Raw genomic sequence first — 15,882 nt, forward strand, 5'->3', positions numbered from 1 at the left:
AAAAATGAGCAACCCCCACTGCTATCATTACGAAGCCCTGAAATGCCAAGAGAGGACCATAAAGAAGAATACCCTCAGTCCTGGGACTCAGTGAAGTAACTACTAACACTACTAACAATAACCAGCCCCAGGACAGTGACATCGTAGCACAGAGAATTCGACCCAACACAATTGTCACTAAGCAAAAGGAAAAATATCTGTCATATTGGGCAGAAACAACAAAAACCCAAAACAAACTCATTTGCTACTTGGCCCTAAACAGACAATACAACTTGGCTGAATACCTGACCATGGTAAAGGATAGCAAACTGAGAAAAACCTCAACAAGGTACAGACTTAGTGAACATAGCCTGGCCATCGAAAAAGGCAGACACAGACAGACCCGGCTGCCAAGAGAGGACAGGATATGCTCTCACTGCAGTCAGGGAGTGGTGGAGACAGAGAGGCACTTCCTCACAGCTTGTGGAAAATATCAGGGCATCAGGGAGAATTTCTACCAAAAATTCACAAAAATATGCCCTGAATTCAGAAATTTGAATGACGACCAAAAACTCCCATACCTACTAGGGGAACAGAGAAGTTGTGTAACCTTAGCGGCACACTATGTTACAGCTTGCCATAAACAGAGGGACAACCATTAAACCTAAGAAGAGTATATACAAATTGTACGAATGTATATTTATACACTCAGGGATATATCTGTTTATATACTGTATGGATAGATCTGCGTTTGTGTTCAACCATAAATGTTTTTCGATGCTTTGGCAACATAAGATGTACCTTATCATGCCAATAAAGCGATTTGAATTGAATTGAATTGAGTAGAGAGGCTGGGGGGAGAGAGAGGAGAGAGACTGAGGAGAGAGAGGCTGGGGGAGAGAGAGAGAGAGAGAGAGAGAGAGAGAGACCAGGGGGGAGAGAGAGAGAGACTGGGGGAGAGAGAGAGCGACTGAGGGGGGAGAGAGAGAGAGAGAGAGAGAGGGAGAGACTGGGGGAGAGAGAGACTGGGGGAGAGAGAGAGAGAGAGAGAGACTGGGGAGATAGAGAGAGAGAGACTGAGGGGGAGAGAGAGAGAGAGAGAGAGAGAGCGACTGGGGGGAGAGAGAGGAGAGAGACTGGGGAGAGAGAGAGAGAGAATGGGAAGATAGAGAGAGAGACTGAGGGGGAGAGAGAGAGCGACTGAGGGGGGAGAGAGAGAGAGAGAGATGGGGAGAGAGAGAGAGAGAGAGAGAGACTGGGGAGAGAGAGATGGGGGAGAGAGAGAGAGTAGAGAGACTGGGGGAGAGAGAGGAGAGAGACTGGGGAGAGAGAGAAAGAATGGGGAGATAGAGAGAGAGAGAGAGAGAGAGAGAGAGACTGAGGGGAAGAGAGAGAGAGACTGGGGGAGAGAGACAGGGAGAGAGAGAGAGACTGGGGGAGAGAGAGAGATGGGGGAAGGGAGAGAGAGACTGGGGAGAGAGAGAGAGAGACTGGGGAGATAGAGAGAGAGAGAGCGAGAGCGAGAGACTGGGGGGGAGAGAGAGACCAGGGGGGGTGGGGGGGGGGGGGAGAGAGAGAGAGACTTGGGGGGAGAGGGAGAGAGTGGGGGGAGAGGGAGAGAGTGGGGGGAGAGGGAGAGAGGGAGAGAGTGGGGGGAGAGGGAGAGAGTGGGGGAGAGAGATAGACTGGGGAAGAGAGAGACTGGGGGAGAGAGAGAGAGAGAGACTGGGAGAGAGCGAGAGACTGGGGAAAGAGATAGAACTACTTCTGTCAAATAATCTGTCAGCATAAAATCAAGGCTCACTCATGACTTACGAGCAACTGGCCGAGATACCAGAGGGACATTTGTGCAACCCTACCCCAGCAACTGGTCAATGCCTTCAAGAAAGGAGAAAATTGACAGAGGATATAAAACCACACACTTCATCATCAAATCATCCGACTGCGGTGCAACTTATGTTCATCAGTATTTCTGTACACAAAGGTGAGAACATTTAATACTAACCGGGGGGGGGTAGATATTTGGGTCAGCAGCCTATCTGAAACCTGTAAAGATGTAATGAGACTGACAACCTCTGAAAGAATTACTGATCTGTGCTGTCATGGTGAGCAGAGGCAGGTTTCGCCCTCACAAAATAGAGTCACCCTGGGCCTGTTCTTGTGCTCCTCCTAGCAGACAGTTTCACAGCAGCACTGGCAAAGGTCCTAGTGCAGGGTATGTACATGACATCTCTCCCAGCACACAGGCCCCAGTGCAGGGTATGTACATGGCATCTCTCCCAGCACACAGGCCCCAGTGCAGGGTGTGTACATGACATCTCTCCCAGCACACAGGCCCCAGTGCAGGTTATGTGCATGACATCTCTCCCAGCACACAGGCCCCAGTGCAGGGTATGTGCATGACATCTCTCCCAGCACACAGGCCCCAGTGCAGGGTATGTACATGACATCTCTCCCAGCACACAGGCCCCAGTGCAGGGTATGTGCATGACATCTCTCCCAGCACACAGGCCCCATTCACATCTACAAAAGGCAAAAATGTAGAACAATGTCTTAAAAATGTTTTTAAACAAAACAAAAAGAGCTCATAAAGTTCGTCTAGTTTGGGTGAATGCATACGTGCCAATTAGAAATCAAAAGCTCTTCAACAGCTTCGAAAAAGTTGACACACCCTCAAAAACCTGGCAGCCTAAGAATAGCCCAGAGCAACAACTTATACAAGAAAGCAATTTGTCATGACTTTAAACTGTAGGAATACCTAACGTTCCTTCACATGTTTTGGAGAAAAAAAACTCAAAGTACAGAATGGTGGTGGATCTCTAAAGGGATCCTGGATGGATTTTGGTTCATTTTAAGCACTTTTACACTTCAAAATTCATATGTTTTTAATCTTAATAAAAGTCAGCGGGAATAGTGTCAGGACCAGCTGGTGGGAGTGGGAATTGTGGCTGAGCTTGGGGGGGGGGGGCAAGGACCCAATGAAACGGACCCCAGCATAAGCTAACTGCTGGGAGGAGTGGTTGCTGAGTAGTTGGGAGAGGCAAGGCCGGGGCTGCGGAGGTCCAAGTAAACAAGTTTGGGCGAATTATTTTAAACTTACCATGGCCTCTTCGACCACTCCGTGACTACCGCCATGGTTCGCCCCCTGCGCAGGCCTCCTGACTGCAGAAGTTAAAATGTCATCATGACGCCGATGATGTCATCAGGCCACAGCATTTAGATTTAAATTAAGCCTGCTGACGTCAAAGCCAGTAAGATAAAATGGTCTCGGGCCAGTAAATGGACTAGGAGAATTTTAACCCTCCCATGCACCATTGGGGGGTGGGCAGTTAAAATTGACTCCACAGTACCCATCCCACTCCACACTCTTCCATATCACTCTCGCAGTTCATACTCACACGACTCTCCTTCCCTTCACTCGCACTCTTCCTCTTCTCCAACCCAGTTGAAGCTGGTGCTCATTTTTTAAAACCCCATTCAAGTTGGCACTCTTTTCAATCTCCCTTAGTTCAAACTGGCAGTCGTCCTCCTCTGCAGTTCATGATATCACTGGGCCTCCTTTCACAAAACAGTCCAAGCTTTCTGTCCTCCCATCAGTCCAAGCTGGCACTCCTCAGTCCCACCCCAAAAAGCCGTTCTCAGTTTCTGCTCTCTCACCCCGCCCCGCCCCACCCCACCCCAGCGCTGCTTCCAGCTTCTGCCGCTTCCTCTCTGTGGTAAACTGTTATACCTGTCTGTGTCTGTATGTGTATTCCACTAGGTACAGGTCTGGACATGCCTCGGTTGACTCCTCCCACTGTTCCAGGTATATAAGTGACTACCTCCCAGTCCCTTAGTATTCTGGAAGGGTCAACCACTCGAGACAAAACCTTCATTCTTTAGTTAACAAAAGCCTGATTGTTACTCGATCAACCTCAGTCTTTTGAGTAATTGATGGCGCATCAATTTTATTAACTAAATTTTTTATAATGGAGAAGATCCTCACACCAGCATGCCTGGACCTGGACAGTCGGGAAGCGGACGCTTCCACCAAGTTTGCTCACTGGCTCACGTGCTTCGAGACATTCCTGACTGCCTCCACTGCGGTCGAAACGGATGCGGACAAACTGTCTGTCCTGTTCTCCAAGGTGAACCACCGAGTGTACTCAGTCATCCGGGACGCGACCTCGTACACATCCGCCCTCCAGCTCCTCAAGACCCAGTACACGCGCCCTGTGAACGAAGGATACGCTAGGCACCTTCTGGGGAGTCGCAAGCAACAACCTGGGGAATCGACTGAGGAATACCTCCAAGCACTGTCCGTGCTTGGCCGGGCCTGTGGGTGTAAGGCGGTAACGCCCACTAAGTACACGGAGGAACTGATCCGGGATGCCTTCGTAGCAGGCCACAGGTCCAACTACACCCGACAGCGACTGCTGGAGCAGAGTGACCTCACCCTCGACAAAGCCTCCGACATCGCACTAATGCTGGACGCAGCCTTCCGGGGCATGGATGCCTACTCCTCTGCACCGTGGACGCCGCGGGGAACGACAACCTGGGACACGGTAGGACAGCCCCATAGCACCGTGCCCAACAACCGCAGCAGTGTCCCAAAGCCAGGCAGCAGTATCCCAAGGCCAGAAATGCTACTTCTGTGGCCAGGCCAAACACCCCAGAGCGCGCTGCCCGGCGAAGAATGCGACCTGCTCGGGCTGCGGGAAAAAGGGACACTACGCCAGCGTCTGCAAGGCCAAAGCCACCCCAAACGCCAGCAGCGCCGCGTGTGGGCCGTGCGAGCCGCCATCTTGGGGCTCCCCAGCCATGTGCGAACCACCGCAGCAGCAGCCATCTTGGACGACTCCAGCCACATGGGAATCATGGACGCCGCCATCTTGGACACCAGCCGGGACGCAGCAGACCGCCAACCCCCCCCCATCTGATACTCGCAGCGACACACCGACCCCTACGCTGGCCTCTGTGACGCTGGACCAAACGAGACCGCACCAGCTAGCTCGGTCCAAAATGGACGTTAAGGTAAACGGCCATGCAATAAACTGCCTTTTGACTCCGGGAGCACAGAGAGCTTCATCCACCCCGACACGGTGCGGCGTTGCTCTCTCCCAGTCCTGCCTGCGCACCAGCGGATTTCTATGGCCTCCGAGTCCCAGTCAGCGGACATTGGCGGCTACTGCGTGGTGACACTAGTAGTAGACGGGACTGTGTTCAATAATTTTAAACTCCTGGTCCTGCCCGACCTCTGCGCTGCCGTTCTACTGGGGTTGGATTTCCAGTGCAACCTCAAAAGCGTTACGATGGCGTACGGTGGCTCCCTCCCCCCACTCACAGTCCGCAGCCAGCAGCCTCCAAATTGCCCGCCGCCCAGATGCAACCTCTCCACACTCAGAGTCCCACCCCCCCCCCCACTGTTTGCTAACCTCACCCCCGACTGTAAGCCCATCGCCACAAAGAGCAGGCGATACAGTGCCGGGGACAGGGTTTTCATCAAAACCGAAGTGGAACGGCTCCTGAAGAAGGGGATTATTGAGGGCAGCTCCAGCCCCTGGCGAGCCCAGGTTGTGGTCGTTAAGACCGGCGAGAATCAACGCCTGGTCATCGACTACAGCCAAACAATAAACCGCTACACCCTGCTGGACGCCTACCCACTCCCCCGCATAGCTGACATGGTCAACCAGATCGCGCAGTGCCGCGTCTTTTCGACCATTGACCTGAAATCAGCGTACCACCAGCTCCCCATCAGCCCTGAAGACCGCCAGTATACTGCTTTTGAGGCAAACGGCCGCCTCTATCACTTCCTTGGGGTTGCCTTCGGCGTTACCAACGGGGTCTCCGTCTTCCAAAGGGAGATGGACCGGATGGTCGATCAAAACGAGCTGCAGGCCACTTTCCCTTACCTAGATAATGTGACCATCTGCGGCCATGACTTGCAGGACCATGACGCAAACCTCGAGAAATTCCTCCGCACCGCCCAACTCCTGAACCTGACATATAACAAGGAGAAGTGCATATTTCGCACAGACCGCCTCGCCATCCTTGGCTGTGTTGTGGAACACGGGGTCATCGGTCCCGACCCGGACCGGATGCGTCCCCTTATGGAACTCCCACTGCCCCACTGCCTAAAAGCTCTGAAGAGGTGCCTAGGGTTTTTTTTCCTACTACGCTCAGTGGGTCCCCTACTATGCAGACAAAGTCCGTCCGCTGATCAAGTCCACCTCTTTTCCCGTGACGGCAGAGGCCCGCTTAGCCTTCCACCGTATCAAGGAAGACATTGCCAAAGCCACCATGCACGCAGTGGACGAATCCATCCCCTTCCAGGTGGAAAGCGATGCGTCCGACTTCGCTCTGGCCGCCACCCTTAATCAGGCGGGGAGACCTGTGGCATTCTTCTCACGAACCCTCCAGGGCCCGGAGACCAGGCACTCCGCGGTCGAGAAGGAGGCCCAGGCTATCGTGGAGGCTGTGCGTCATTGGAGGCACTACCTGGCCGGAAAACGATTTACCCTGCTCACTGACCAGCGTTCAGTTGCTTTTATGTTCAACAACAAGCAGAGGGGCAAAATCAAAAATGACAAGATCTTGAGGTGGAGAATCGAACTTTCCACCTACAATTACGAGATCTTGAGCCTGGGAAGCTCAATGAACCCCCAGATGCCCTATCGCGTGGCACCTGCGCCAGCGCGCAGATCGATAGGCTGAGGGCCCTCCACAATGACCTCTGCCACCCGGGGGTCACCAGGTTCTTCCACTTCATCAAGGCCCGCAACCTGCCTTACTCCATCGAGGAGGTCAGGACCATGACCAAGAACTGCCAAGTCTGCGCTGAGTGCAAACCGCACTTTTATAGACCAGACAGAGCCCACCTGATAAAAGCCACTCGCCCTTTCGAACGCCTGAGCGTCGATTTCAAAGGGCCTCTCCCCTCCTCCGACCGCAATGTGTACTTCCTCAACATCATTGACGAGTACTCCCGGTTCCCGTTCGCTATCCCCTGCCCGGACATGACCAGTGCCACGGTCATTAAATCTCTGAACAGCCTCTTCACCCTGTTCGGTTTCCCCAGCTATATCCATAGCGACCGGGGCTCATCGTTTATGAGCGACGCACTCCGCCAGTACCTGCTCGCTAAGGGTATAGCCACAAGCAGGACCACCAGTTACAACCCCCGGGGGAACGGACAGGTGGAAAGAGAGAATGCAACAGTTTGGAAGGCCGCCCTACTAGCCTTAAAGTCTAGGGGCCTTCCGACCTCCCACTGGCAGGAGGTGCTCCCCGATGCGCTCCACTCGATTCGGTCACTGCTCTGCACTGCCACCAATGCCACCCCTCACGAGAAAATGTTTGTCTTCCCAAGGAAGTCCACATCGGGGACATCGTTACCGCCATGGCTGACGTCCCCAGGGCCGGTACTACTGAGAAGACACGTGAGGGCCAATAAAACGGACCCCCTGGTCGAGAGGGTCGACCTCCTCCACGCCAACCCCCAGTACGCTTACATTGCGTACCCGGACGGGCGGGAGGACACAGTCTCCATACGAGACCTCGCACCCTCGGGGACCGCTGTAACCCACTACGACACAGTCTCCATACGAGACCTCGCACCCTCGGGGACCGCTGTAACCCATTACCACCCCCCCCACGACCCGATATCCAACCCCAGCAGCCGGCTCGCCTTGGACCGTCACCCACGAGGACTACACTCCAGGGCCCCAGCCTACACGGGACGCGACGCCGGAAGCTCCACCACCCCTGCCGTCGCCACGTCGATCACAGCGGCAGACAAGACCTCCGGAGAGACACCAATACACGAACTTTTAAATACACTTCACCCCGCCGGACTCATTTTTAAACAAGGGGTGAATGTGGTAAACCACTGTTATACCTGTCTGTGTCTGTATGTGTATTCCACTAGGTACAGGTCTGGACATGCCTCGGCTGACTCCTCCCACTGTTCCAGGTATATAAGTGACGACCTCCCAGTCCCTTAGTATTCTGGAAGGGTCGACCACTTGAGACAAGACCTTCATTCTTTAGTTAATAAAAGCCTGATTGTTACTCGCTCAACCTCAGTCTTTTGAGTAATTGATGGCGCATCACTCTCCACTGCATTTCCCTCCATTTTCCCCTGTACGCTCTCCTTCACTGCTCTTCAGTTCCCCCACCTTTATTTTTGTTATCCTCCAATTCCCCTACCATGTCTCCTTCACTGCCATCTATTTCACTTTCCTTTCCCTCCTTGCCAGAAGTATATTATAATTATAGATTGGAACAACTATTCTCACAAGAATTGCTGCCTAGAGTATGCAGTGAGTGGAGTCATTTTCATTAGCAACATGATTCTCACAGTAGTGGCAATGAGGAAAGAGGGGCCTGATTTACACATGGACCAGACTCCAAAAAACTGACCACCAATGTTAAATGCTGACATTTGGCATGTATGCAAGTGGTTCGCATAACTCAACCAGTAATGGCTATTGCAAATATAAATATCTCCAAGAGCATGACTCAAGATTATATGGATGTATACAGATGACCAAATACTCTGAGGTACAGGATGGTTCAATGGTTGCTGGCATCCTGACTGAGTCGTCTGTGGAATGCACCTGGTCAGATAAAGTTACAATAACATTCTTCAGTTTTGCTCCATTACTCTTGGGGATCAGGATGAGATTTTCAGAGACCTTAATATCCTTAGAAGTCTATCTGTGGTTTGTTGACTCCCTCAGATGATTGAGTGGGTTGGATAGGATCTATGACAGGACAAATTTTTGGTGGGAGGGTTTGTAACGTTAAGGGTATTTGTAAGTCAGGAGTGTGATTTATCCCTCGATGTGTCCGTGCGCTTCCCTCACCCCCGCTTTTAGCTTATCGCTATTTTAGAACTGTTTATATGCTTTAAAGTTATTTTTCTCAGTGTATAATTTAGTCCTCTGTGAGAAACGTTTTTTTTCGTCTGCATTTATTCTTGCCATTTTTCTCTGTGTACATTCTCTTTCAAAAATAAAGATCGTTTTGATTTAAAACTCAATCTGTCTCATCTGACCATTTGTCTTCCGAGTCACGAGTTGGGCCAACACACAAAGGTTGTCTGGCAATAAGCCCAGTGTCTAGAACCGTGAGGGGGGAGCGCTTCGAAACCGCTCACGAGTAGTGCGAAAATCAAAACCGATTCAGCACACCATAAGCTCGTTAAAACGACCCCTTACAGAATGGCGACCGCGGCAGGACACTGGCTACAGAAACCTTGTGTGGTGGACAAAGACTCGGGTGAGACAGATGTGATGGAAGATAAGTTAGCTTCCTATGTGTGTGGGAAAGTCAATGTAGCGAAAAAATGGGTGAATGACATGTTAGGAGCCAAGCGTCCCCTAAAGGCAGCCGCTCAGTGGACGGCTAGTAAAACGCACCGCAAGGGCATTGAGAAAGCGGTATGGCTCATGTGTTACAAAAAGCAGGTTCTGGTACTGGACCACGCGGTGGCCAGTAAAGAATCCAAGATTAGGCATTTGTCCCAAGAGCTGCAGGAAAAGGTTGCAGCAGAAGGGAAAGTGCTAGTGGCCCTGGAAGCAATAAGCCAAGAGAGGGCAGCGATGGTCCGGGATCATCGGGGGAAAGTAGAGCACATGGAAAGCCAGGCCGCTGAAGTACAGCGTGAGCACCAAGCCAGGGTAGAAAGGCTAAAGGGCAAGATAGCTGAGTTAGAGGGGAGTGCTAGTTTTAGGGTAGAACATGTTGAGTACCAAGCAAGAGAATCTAGGGAAAGAGAAAGGAAGTTAAAGGCGGAAATTAGCAGTCTCACGGGGGAACTTAAGGCACAGGAGGAGAAAGTAGCCGAGGTAAAAGCAGCTTATAAGGTGGCTTGCGCTCAGGGGTTTGAGGAAGCAGACCACGGCCCCTGTAGGCAGGTAATTGAAAGCCTACGTATGGAGTTAGCCAAAGCAAAGGGGATGATATGTCCCATTAGCCCAAAAATTGGCCAGGCCGAATTTAACGGCAACCCAGTCAGGGCAGTCCCGCAGGCAGCCCCCAGAACAAAACGGGTTAGGGAACCTGAGGTTGCACAGACACCACCCCTAGCCCCTAGTTTTCCAGAGGTCTGGGAACAGGAGCAGGTGGGGGGATGAAGAACCCCAGGTAGACCAGGCTAGCCCAAGAGAGAGTCAGGGACCGGGACCGGTGTACCCCGTTATACAGCGGAGGTACGGACCACCCGGTAACGACGGGGAAACTGGGGACATCCAGAACCAACTCCAGATTCCACATGGTATGCAACAATTGCGTTCCATGGTGAGCTACATCCCCAAGCTCACCGTGAAGGGGGACCCTTCTCTGCACTTTAGGGAGATAGAGCAGGCGGCCTGTGTGAATGACTGCAACGAGGCAGAAAAGGCCAAAATGATGCTGTTCTCCCTGGGTAGCGATCTCCTCCAGACGCTACCCGATGAGTGTAAGAGGGGTCAGGAGGATTATGGCAAGCTCAAGGAAGAGATCCTGGAGGCCATGGGGATGAACGAGGGGAGTCCGTTCTCCCGGGTAGAGAAAACAGTCCAGCTCCCCGGGGAATTCCCGCAGGCGTTCGCAGACAGGCTGTGGCCAGTCTATCAGGATGCGTGCCCGGGAATGCCGGCACGAGCGCGCCTGAACGGGGAACAGTTAGTTCACTGGCTAAGGTGCCTTATGAACAACTCCCTGCCCCGCGTTCGAATGCAGGCAATGGCCTGGTTCGACCCCCGAAACCCTCTGACCACGGAGGCGACGGTAATCCGCCAACTCACTGTCACCTTTAGAAACGGGAGGGATAGTGAGACACCCCAGCAAAAAGGGGAGGTTTGAGAGGTCAGGCCTGGTGACCAGCCCCGTAAAGAGTGGCGCCAGGAAGGGAGCCGTCCCAACCAAAGCAGGCAAACGTGCTACGGTTGCGGGAAGGAGGGGCATTGGCGCAGGGACTGTAAAAATCCCTGGAAGCACGCAAGGGAAAAGGTTCCCACAGCCCCATTCCAAAAGGCAGAGACAGAAATTGCTCCCGCTGGGATCGAGTCATTTTTAGAGGCCATGCGGTCTCTTCTGACTGGCCAGGGAAGTACAGCTGCTGTAGTTCCCTCCCCCACCTCTGCCCCCCCCACAATGACTAGAGCCAGTGCAGTCGGTCGACCTGTGTCCCCCAGAAAGACATGCACAGGAAAAGACCTCCAGTAAAATGGAGGAATACCTGCGGTGCCAGGTTGCGGAGGCTAGGTTAGTTGAGCAGGCTTTAAGGGAGGAGAACGCTAGGTTAACAGCGAGGGCTGGCAGTTTAGAGGGTCAGCTAAAGGTTTTTAAAATGGTTCATGAAGATTTTCAGCCACCAGCAGCGGGTGGTGAGGGGATACCTGCCCCCAGTACAGGAGTGGGTAGGGAAGAGGAGATAAAACTAGATTACTGGCTAGCTGCCAGGTATATTAAACAGTGCAAGCTGTTTAAGCCGGAGGCAGGGAAACCGACAGCAGGGGCTGAAAAGGCCAGTAAAGAGTTAAACGCTGTAGGGGAGCTGCAGCCACAGGTCACACAGGCTGGACCGTGCAGCCTGCGTGAGGGGAGGAGTGGTCTCATCTAAACGGGAGACTCCCCCATTATTCTGGGACCCAGGAGGGGAGGAGCCGGAGGTCTTAGGTCCTGTCCCCGATCACCCAGAAGGGGAGGAGCCGGAGGTCCCAGGTCCTGTCCCTGGTCATAATGAAGCCGAGTCGGAGGACGAAGGTCCCACCCCCGACTGCGGCGAAGGGGAGGAGCCGGAGGTTTTAGGTCTTGCCCCTCAGTGTAGCATTAGAGAGGTGGCGTCTGGGGGCGGGGACTCTCAACCTGGAGTCCCGGGTAGCAAAGAGGTGCCTGCCACTGACCCAGAGCCTAGGGAGGCGGAGCCTGCGGGAGGAAGCCCACAGCCGGCAGTCGTGGGGAAGCCACGAACTGCAGCCAGGGCCAAAATTCCAGCCAAGGGTCCGACCCATGAGGAAACCTCATATGTGGTGACCGTCAGACGGTCAGATAGAAAACCGCAACCGAAGAAGGTCTGGTCGCCGGTTTTCACAAAAGGAAACCCCCGTAAGAAAGCTGCGGGAAGTTTAAACAGTCCACAGCCAGCAGCCACGGGCTGCCTGGGACTAGCAGCTGAGACTGATGTGGGAACGCCGCAGGGGGAGGCCTGCGACAGTCCCCGCAGATTATAAGCTGGCCGTCCGGAGACGGGCGGCAGATGTACATGGATATATATAGTTTTGGAGAATAAGGTTTAGTTATTGTTACCGTGTTTTTTATTCCATTGGATTGTTTTGTACATTGGATGGTTTTGTATTATTGAAATAAGATTATGTTACGACTCTAGGCGAGTCTGTACATTGTTTGAATGTTTTCTCCGATAGGAGATGTTTACTCAACTTCATTGTCGGAATGAGGAAAGTGCCACTCCATAGTAAGGTAAACTACGGGGAAGGTCAGTTGGGGAGGGAACGGATTTGTGCTCACCCAAAGACACATGATACAAAGACGATTTGAGATGTTCATTGTATCACATGGGGGAATGTAGGATTTGCAAAATCCCGAAAATACAGTCCAGATTGGAAAAACCCCTGAAATGGCCACATTGTGAGAACACAAGATGGAGTTGGCAGCTCTCATGGCTCAGTTCAAAAGGACACACCAGCAGTATCTTACAGCAGCCTGAGTCATCACCGATTAGAAGATTCCAGAACTTACTGCTATTGATATGATAATATGGTTACAGCAGTAACGAAGTCAAAACAAAAGTATTTACACCTCAAGGTAGGTTAATTGCTAGCAAAACGCAAACCCATCTCTGAAATCACAGAGCACAAACAAAACCTATTATCTGTACCAAACTCAGAGGGTCAAACCCGAAACGTCAACTCAAATTTCTCTCCACGGATGTTGCCTGACCTGCTGAGTTTTTCCAGCATTTTCTGTTGTTATTTCAGAGGGACACAGGACTGATCCCATTAGTTTCATTTACAAGACATTAAAATAAAGTACTTGCTTTTGTCAAAGCAGCCTGGCCATTACCTTGACAAAAGAAAACCCCTGATTTGGCGCCGAGATAAGTGCAAAGGAACAGTATAACTGTGGAGGGAAATTCGACAGCAAGGCTTTTCCTCTTTTTCATTCAGTGAGATTCAGACAGATCCATCACAGATTCACACAGACAGTTTTAAAACCCTGGTGAGGTTCGAGGAGCACAGAGGGCCCACAAGATTGTGCAGGAGAGAGATTCAGCCAGACTCAGACAGATCCACAAGATTCACCAGAAGCAGTGAAGTCCAAGTCCAGATACCATCAGGAGTCCGAAGACCGTGCGGAAGAGGAGACGGCTCGAGGAGTTCGGAGGGCTTCCAAGTTTGTGCAGGAGAGCGGGTCCAGGAGCCGGTCCCATAAGGAAGATTGGAGATCCCAGACGTAACAAGGAGTACTAAGGTCCAGAAGGGTTTTAAAATTCTGGTGAGCATAAAGGCCCAACTCTACCTAACTGACATAGTTGAGGTATATTTTAGCAACGGGAGGGTTTGTAACATTAAGGGTTTTGTAATTAAGGAGTGTGATTTATTCCTCGATGTGTCCGTGCGCTTTTCCCACCCCCGTTTTAGTATACCGCTGATTAAGAATTGTTGTATGATTTAAGATAGTCAAAGTTATTCCTTGTGTGTTAAATTTTAGTTCCCATTGGGAGACGTGCTAATGATTTTTGTCTAAATTGATTCTTGCATTCTCTGTGTTTATTCTCCTTGAAAAATAAAGATATTTCTGATTTAAAACTCACCTTGTCTCACCTGATCCATTTGTCTTCCGAGTCACAAGTTGGGCCACACATCAAGGTTGTCTGGCAATAAGCCCAGTGTCTAGAACCGATGAGGGGGGAGCACTTCGGAACCGCTCACGAGCAGTGCGAAATCAAAACCGATCTAGCACACCATAAGCTCGTTAAAATGACCCCTTACAGAAGTGCTAAAAGTCAGACAGATTAAACAAGAGTTACAAGTTAATGGTTACCTTGCCATCGGTTATGTATCTGCAAGTAATTTTGAGAAATTTCTCAGTGAAGGCCTCCTCTTCCTCGGAGGTGGACGATACCACTCTTGCAGGCCGAATGCAGCTGTGTGCTGGTGAGGAGGTTGAATCTTCGTGGTGAACACGGTCTACATCCTGAAATCACACAAGTTTCATTCAGTAACGTCTAATCTCCAGATATACAATATGCAAACCCAATTTTATACTAACCAGAGAATCTAACTGGACTTAAAGTGACACCAAGAGGCCAGAAGTGGAAAGGAAAGTTAAATTGATGGAGAATCCGATCATAAATATGTGATTCTTCAAATAATTTTTTTTTATTTTTTTTTTTATAAATGTCCTTCCAATTTGGGGTCTGATCTGACTAACACGGGCCTTGCTAGCATCTTGCCCATAGGCTAGGGAAGCAGAGGGGGAGGGGGAAGGGATACGAGAGGGAAAAGTAAGAAATTCCAGTATGTGTTACATATGATGCTCCATTATATTAAATGGTTGAAAATGTTGTGCAGTGTACACTGGAATTTCTGGTATGTGCTCTCAGTAAGTGAGGCTCCCCTCTAGGAGTGCAAAGTTTAAAAATGATCCTTTGTATGTTTTTATATCAAAGCCAATCAGATATAGAGTTAAAAATGAAACTGTGTGCTACCTGCTACTTCTAAGGGTCAAGCACGTACTGTAATTCTCAAAAGTGAATGTTACTATTCTGCGCTGTTAAAAAGAACCCAGTTAACGCTAGATTGTTGTAATTCTGAATATAATGTATTGTGGCAAAGCCACCAAAGAGACTCTCACAGTAACTTGTACAATTGTCTTTAATCATTATTGTTACCTTTTAATGTTTGCCCTGTTTAAACAGCGTGGGATCGATAAAATCGCGATCTGACGCGATGACGTCATCACGTGGGTCACGTGACGTTCCCAACGGCGGGAAACGTGATGATGTCATGACGTCAGGGTTGGAGGGCGTTTCCAGTTAGTCCTCGTGGAGTGAGCTAGTGTACAGACCTGTTTGGAGTTTCTCCTGCGTTTCTTGTTTTGTAATACTTTCAGTGCATTAAACTAAGTTTGTTAACTACCAGTTTAGTTCACTGTTTTTGTTAGGAGTGCACAGACTCCTACATTGGTGACCCCGAATCCTCGCGATCGTTTTTTGCGGTGGACACGGAACGCAGGCCAGTGATGGATGCCAACGCTGTGGCCTTGAAGCTCCCCCAATTCTGGGAACAACAGGCGGCCTCCTGGTTTGTGCAGGCCGAGGCGCAATTTGAACTCCGCAACATCGTGCAGGACCAGACCCGAAATTTGTACGTGGTCTCCGCCCTCGATAGCTCGACAGCGTCGAGGATCATCAGCCTTCTGGAGAACCCCCCGAATGCTGACAAGTATGTAGCCATCAAGACTCGGCTGCTGCAGGTATTTGGCCTTACCAAGGCGGAGCGCGCTCGCCGCTTACTGACACTACCAGGGTTAGGTGACTCCAAACCCTCGGAACTAATGAGCCACATACTAACGCTCCTGGGGTCCGAACCCCCATGTTTCCTGTTCCGCGAGCTGTTCCTTACGCAGCTGTCCGAACATGTCCAGGCAGCCCTCGCCAGGTCGGACACCAGGGACTGCATCGCGCTTGCCGAAGAGGCGGATAAAATTTACGCGGTCCGGCAGCAATACTGCACCATCGCGCAACGCCCCGCCCCGAGGGGCCCGGCCCCGGCGCCTCCGACGGCCGGTTACTGTTACTACCCCACTCGTTTCGGCCCGAAGGCCCGCTGCTGCCGACCACTGTGTGGTTTCGTGCCCAGACCGTTGAACAGACCACCGCGAGTCAAGAACACCGGGTCCGGTGCGTCCCCCGCG

General features: G+C 51.4%; 2 protein-coding genes across 6 annotated transcripts in view; one reads left to right on the forward strand and one right to left on the reverse strand.

Moving 5' to 3' along the window:
* The window catches only part of LOC147115098 (ras-related protein Ral-A), a 520,495-nt gene that overhangs the window by 371,442 nt on the left and 133,171 nt on the right, over positions 1 to 15,882 (forward strand). The window lies entirely within an intron of this gene.
* The window catches only part of LOC147115101 (oxidation resistance protein 1-like), a 1,180,356-nt gene continuing 1,176,428 nt past the window's right edge, over positions 11,955 to 15,882 (reverse strand). Inside the window, exon 7 of one of the 2 annotated variants that reach the window (XM_085993383.1) lies at positions 11,955 to 14,160. In XM_085993383.1, the coding sequence (XP_085849509.1) occupies positions 13,990 to 14,160 (171 nt within the window). In that variant the 3' untranslated portion in view covers positions 11,955 to 13,989. The remainder of the gene's footprint in view (positions 14,161 to 15,882) is intronic. The other variant, XR_015079050.1, reaches the window with a different exon arrangement.

This window comes from Somniosus microcephalus, chromosome 7, assembly GCF_052327205.1.
Source record: "Somniosus microcephalus isolate GS21.2 chromosome 7, FLI_Smic_1.0, whole genome shotgun sequence".
In the NCBI taxonomy this organism is placed as follows: Eukaryota; Metazoa; Chordata; class Chondrichthyes; order Squaliformes; family Somniosidae; genus Somniosus; species Somniosus microcephalus.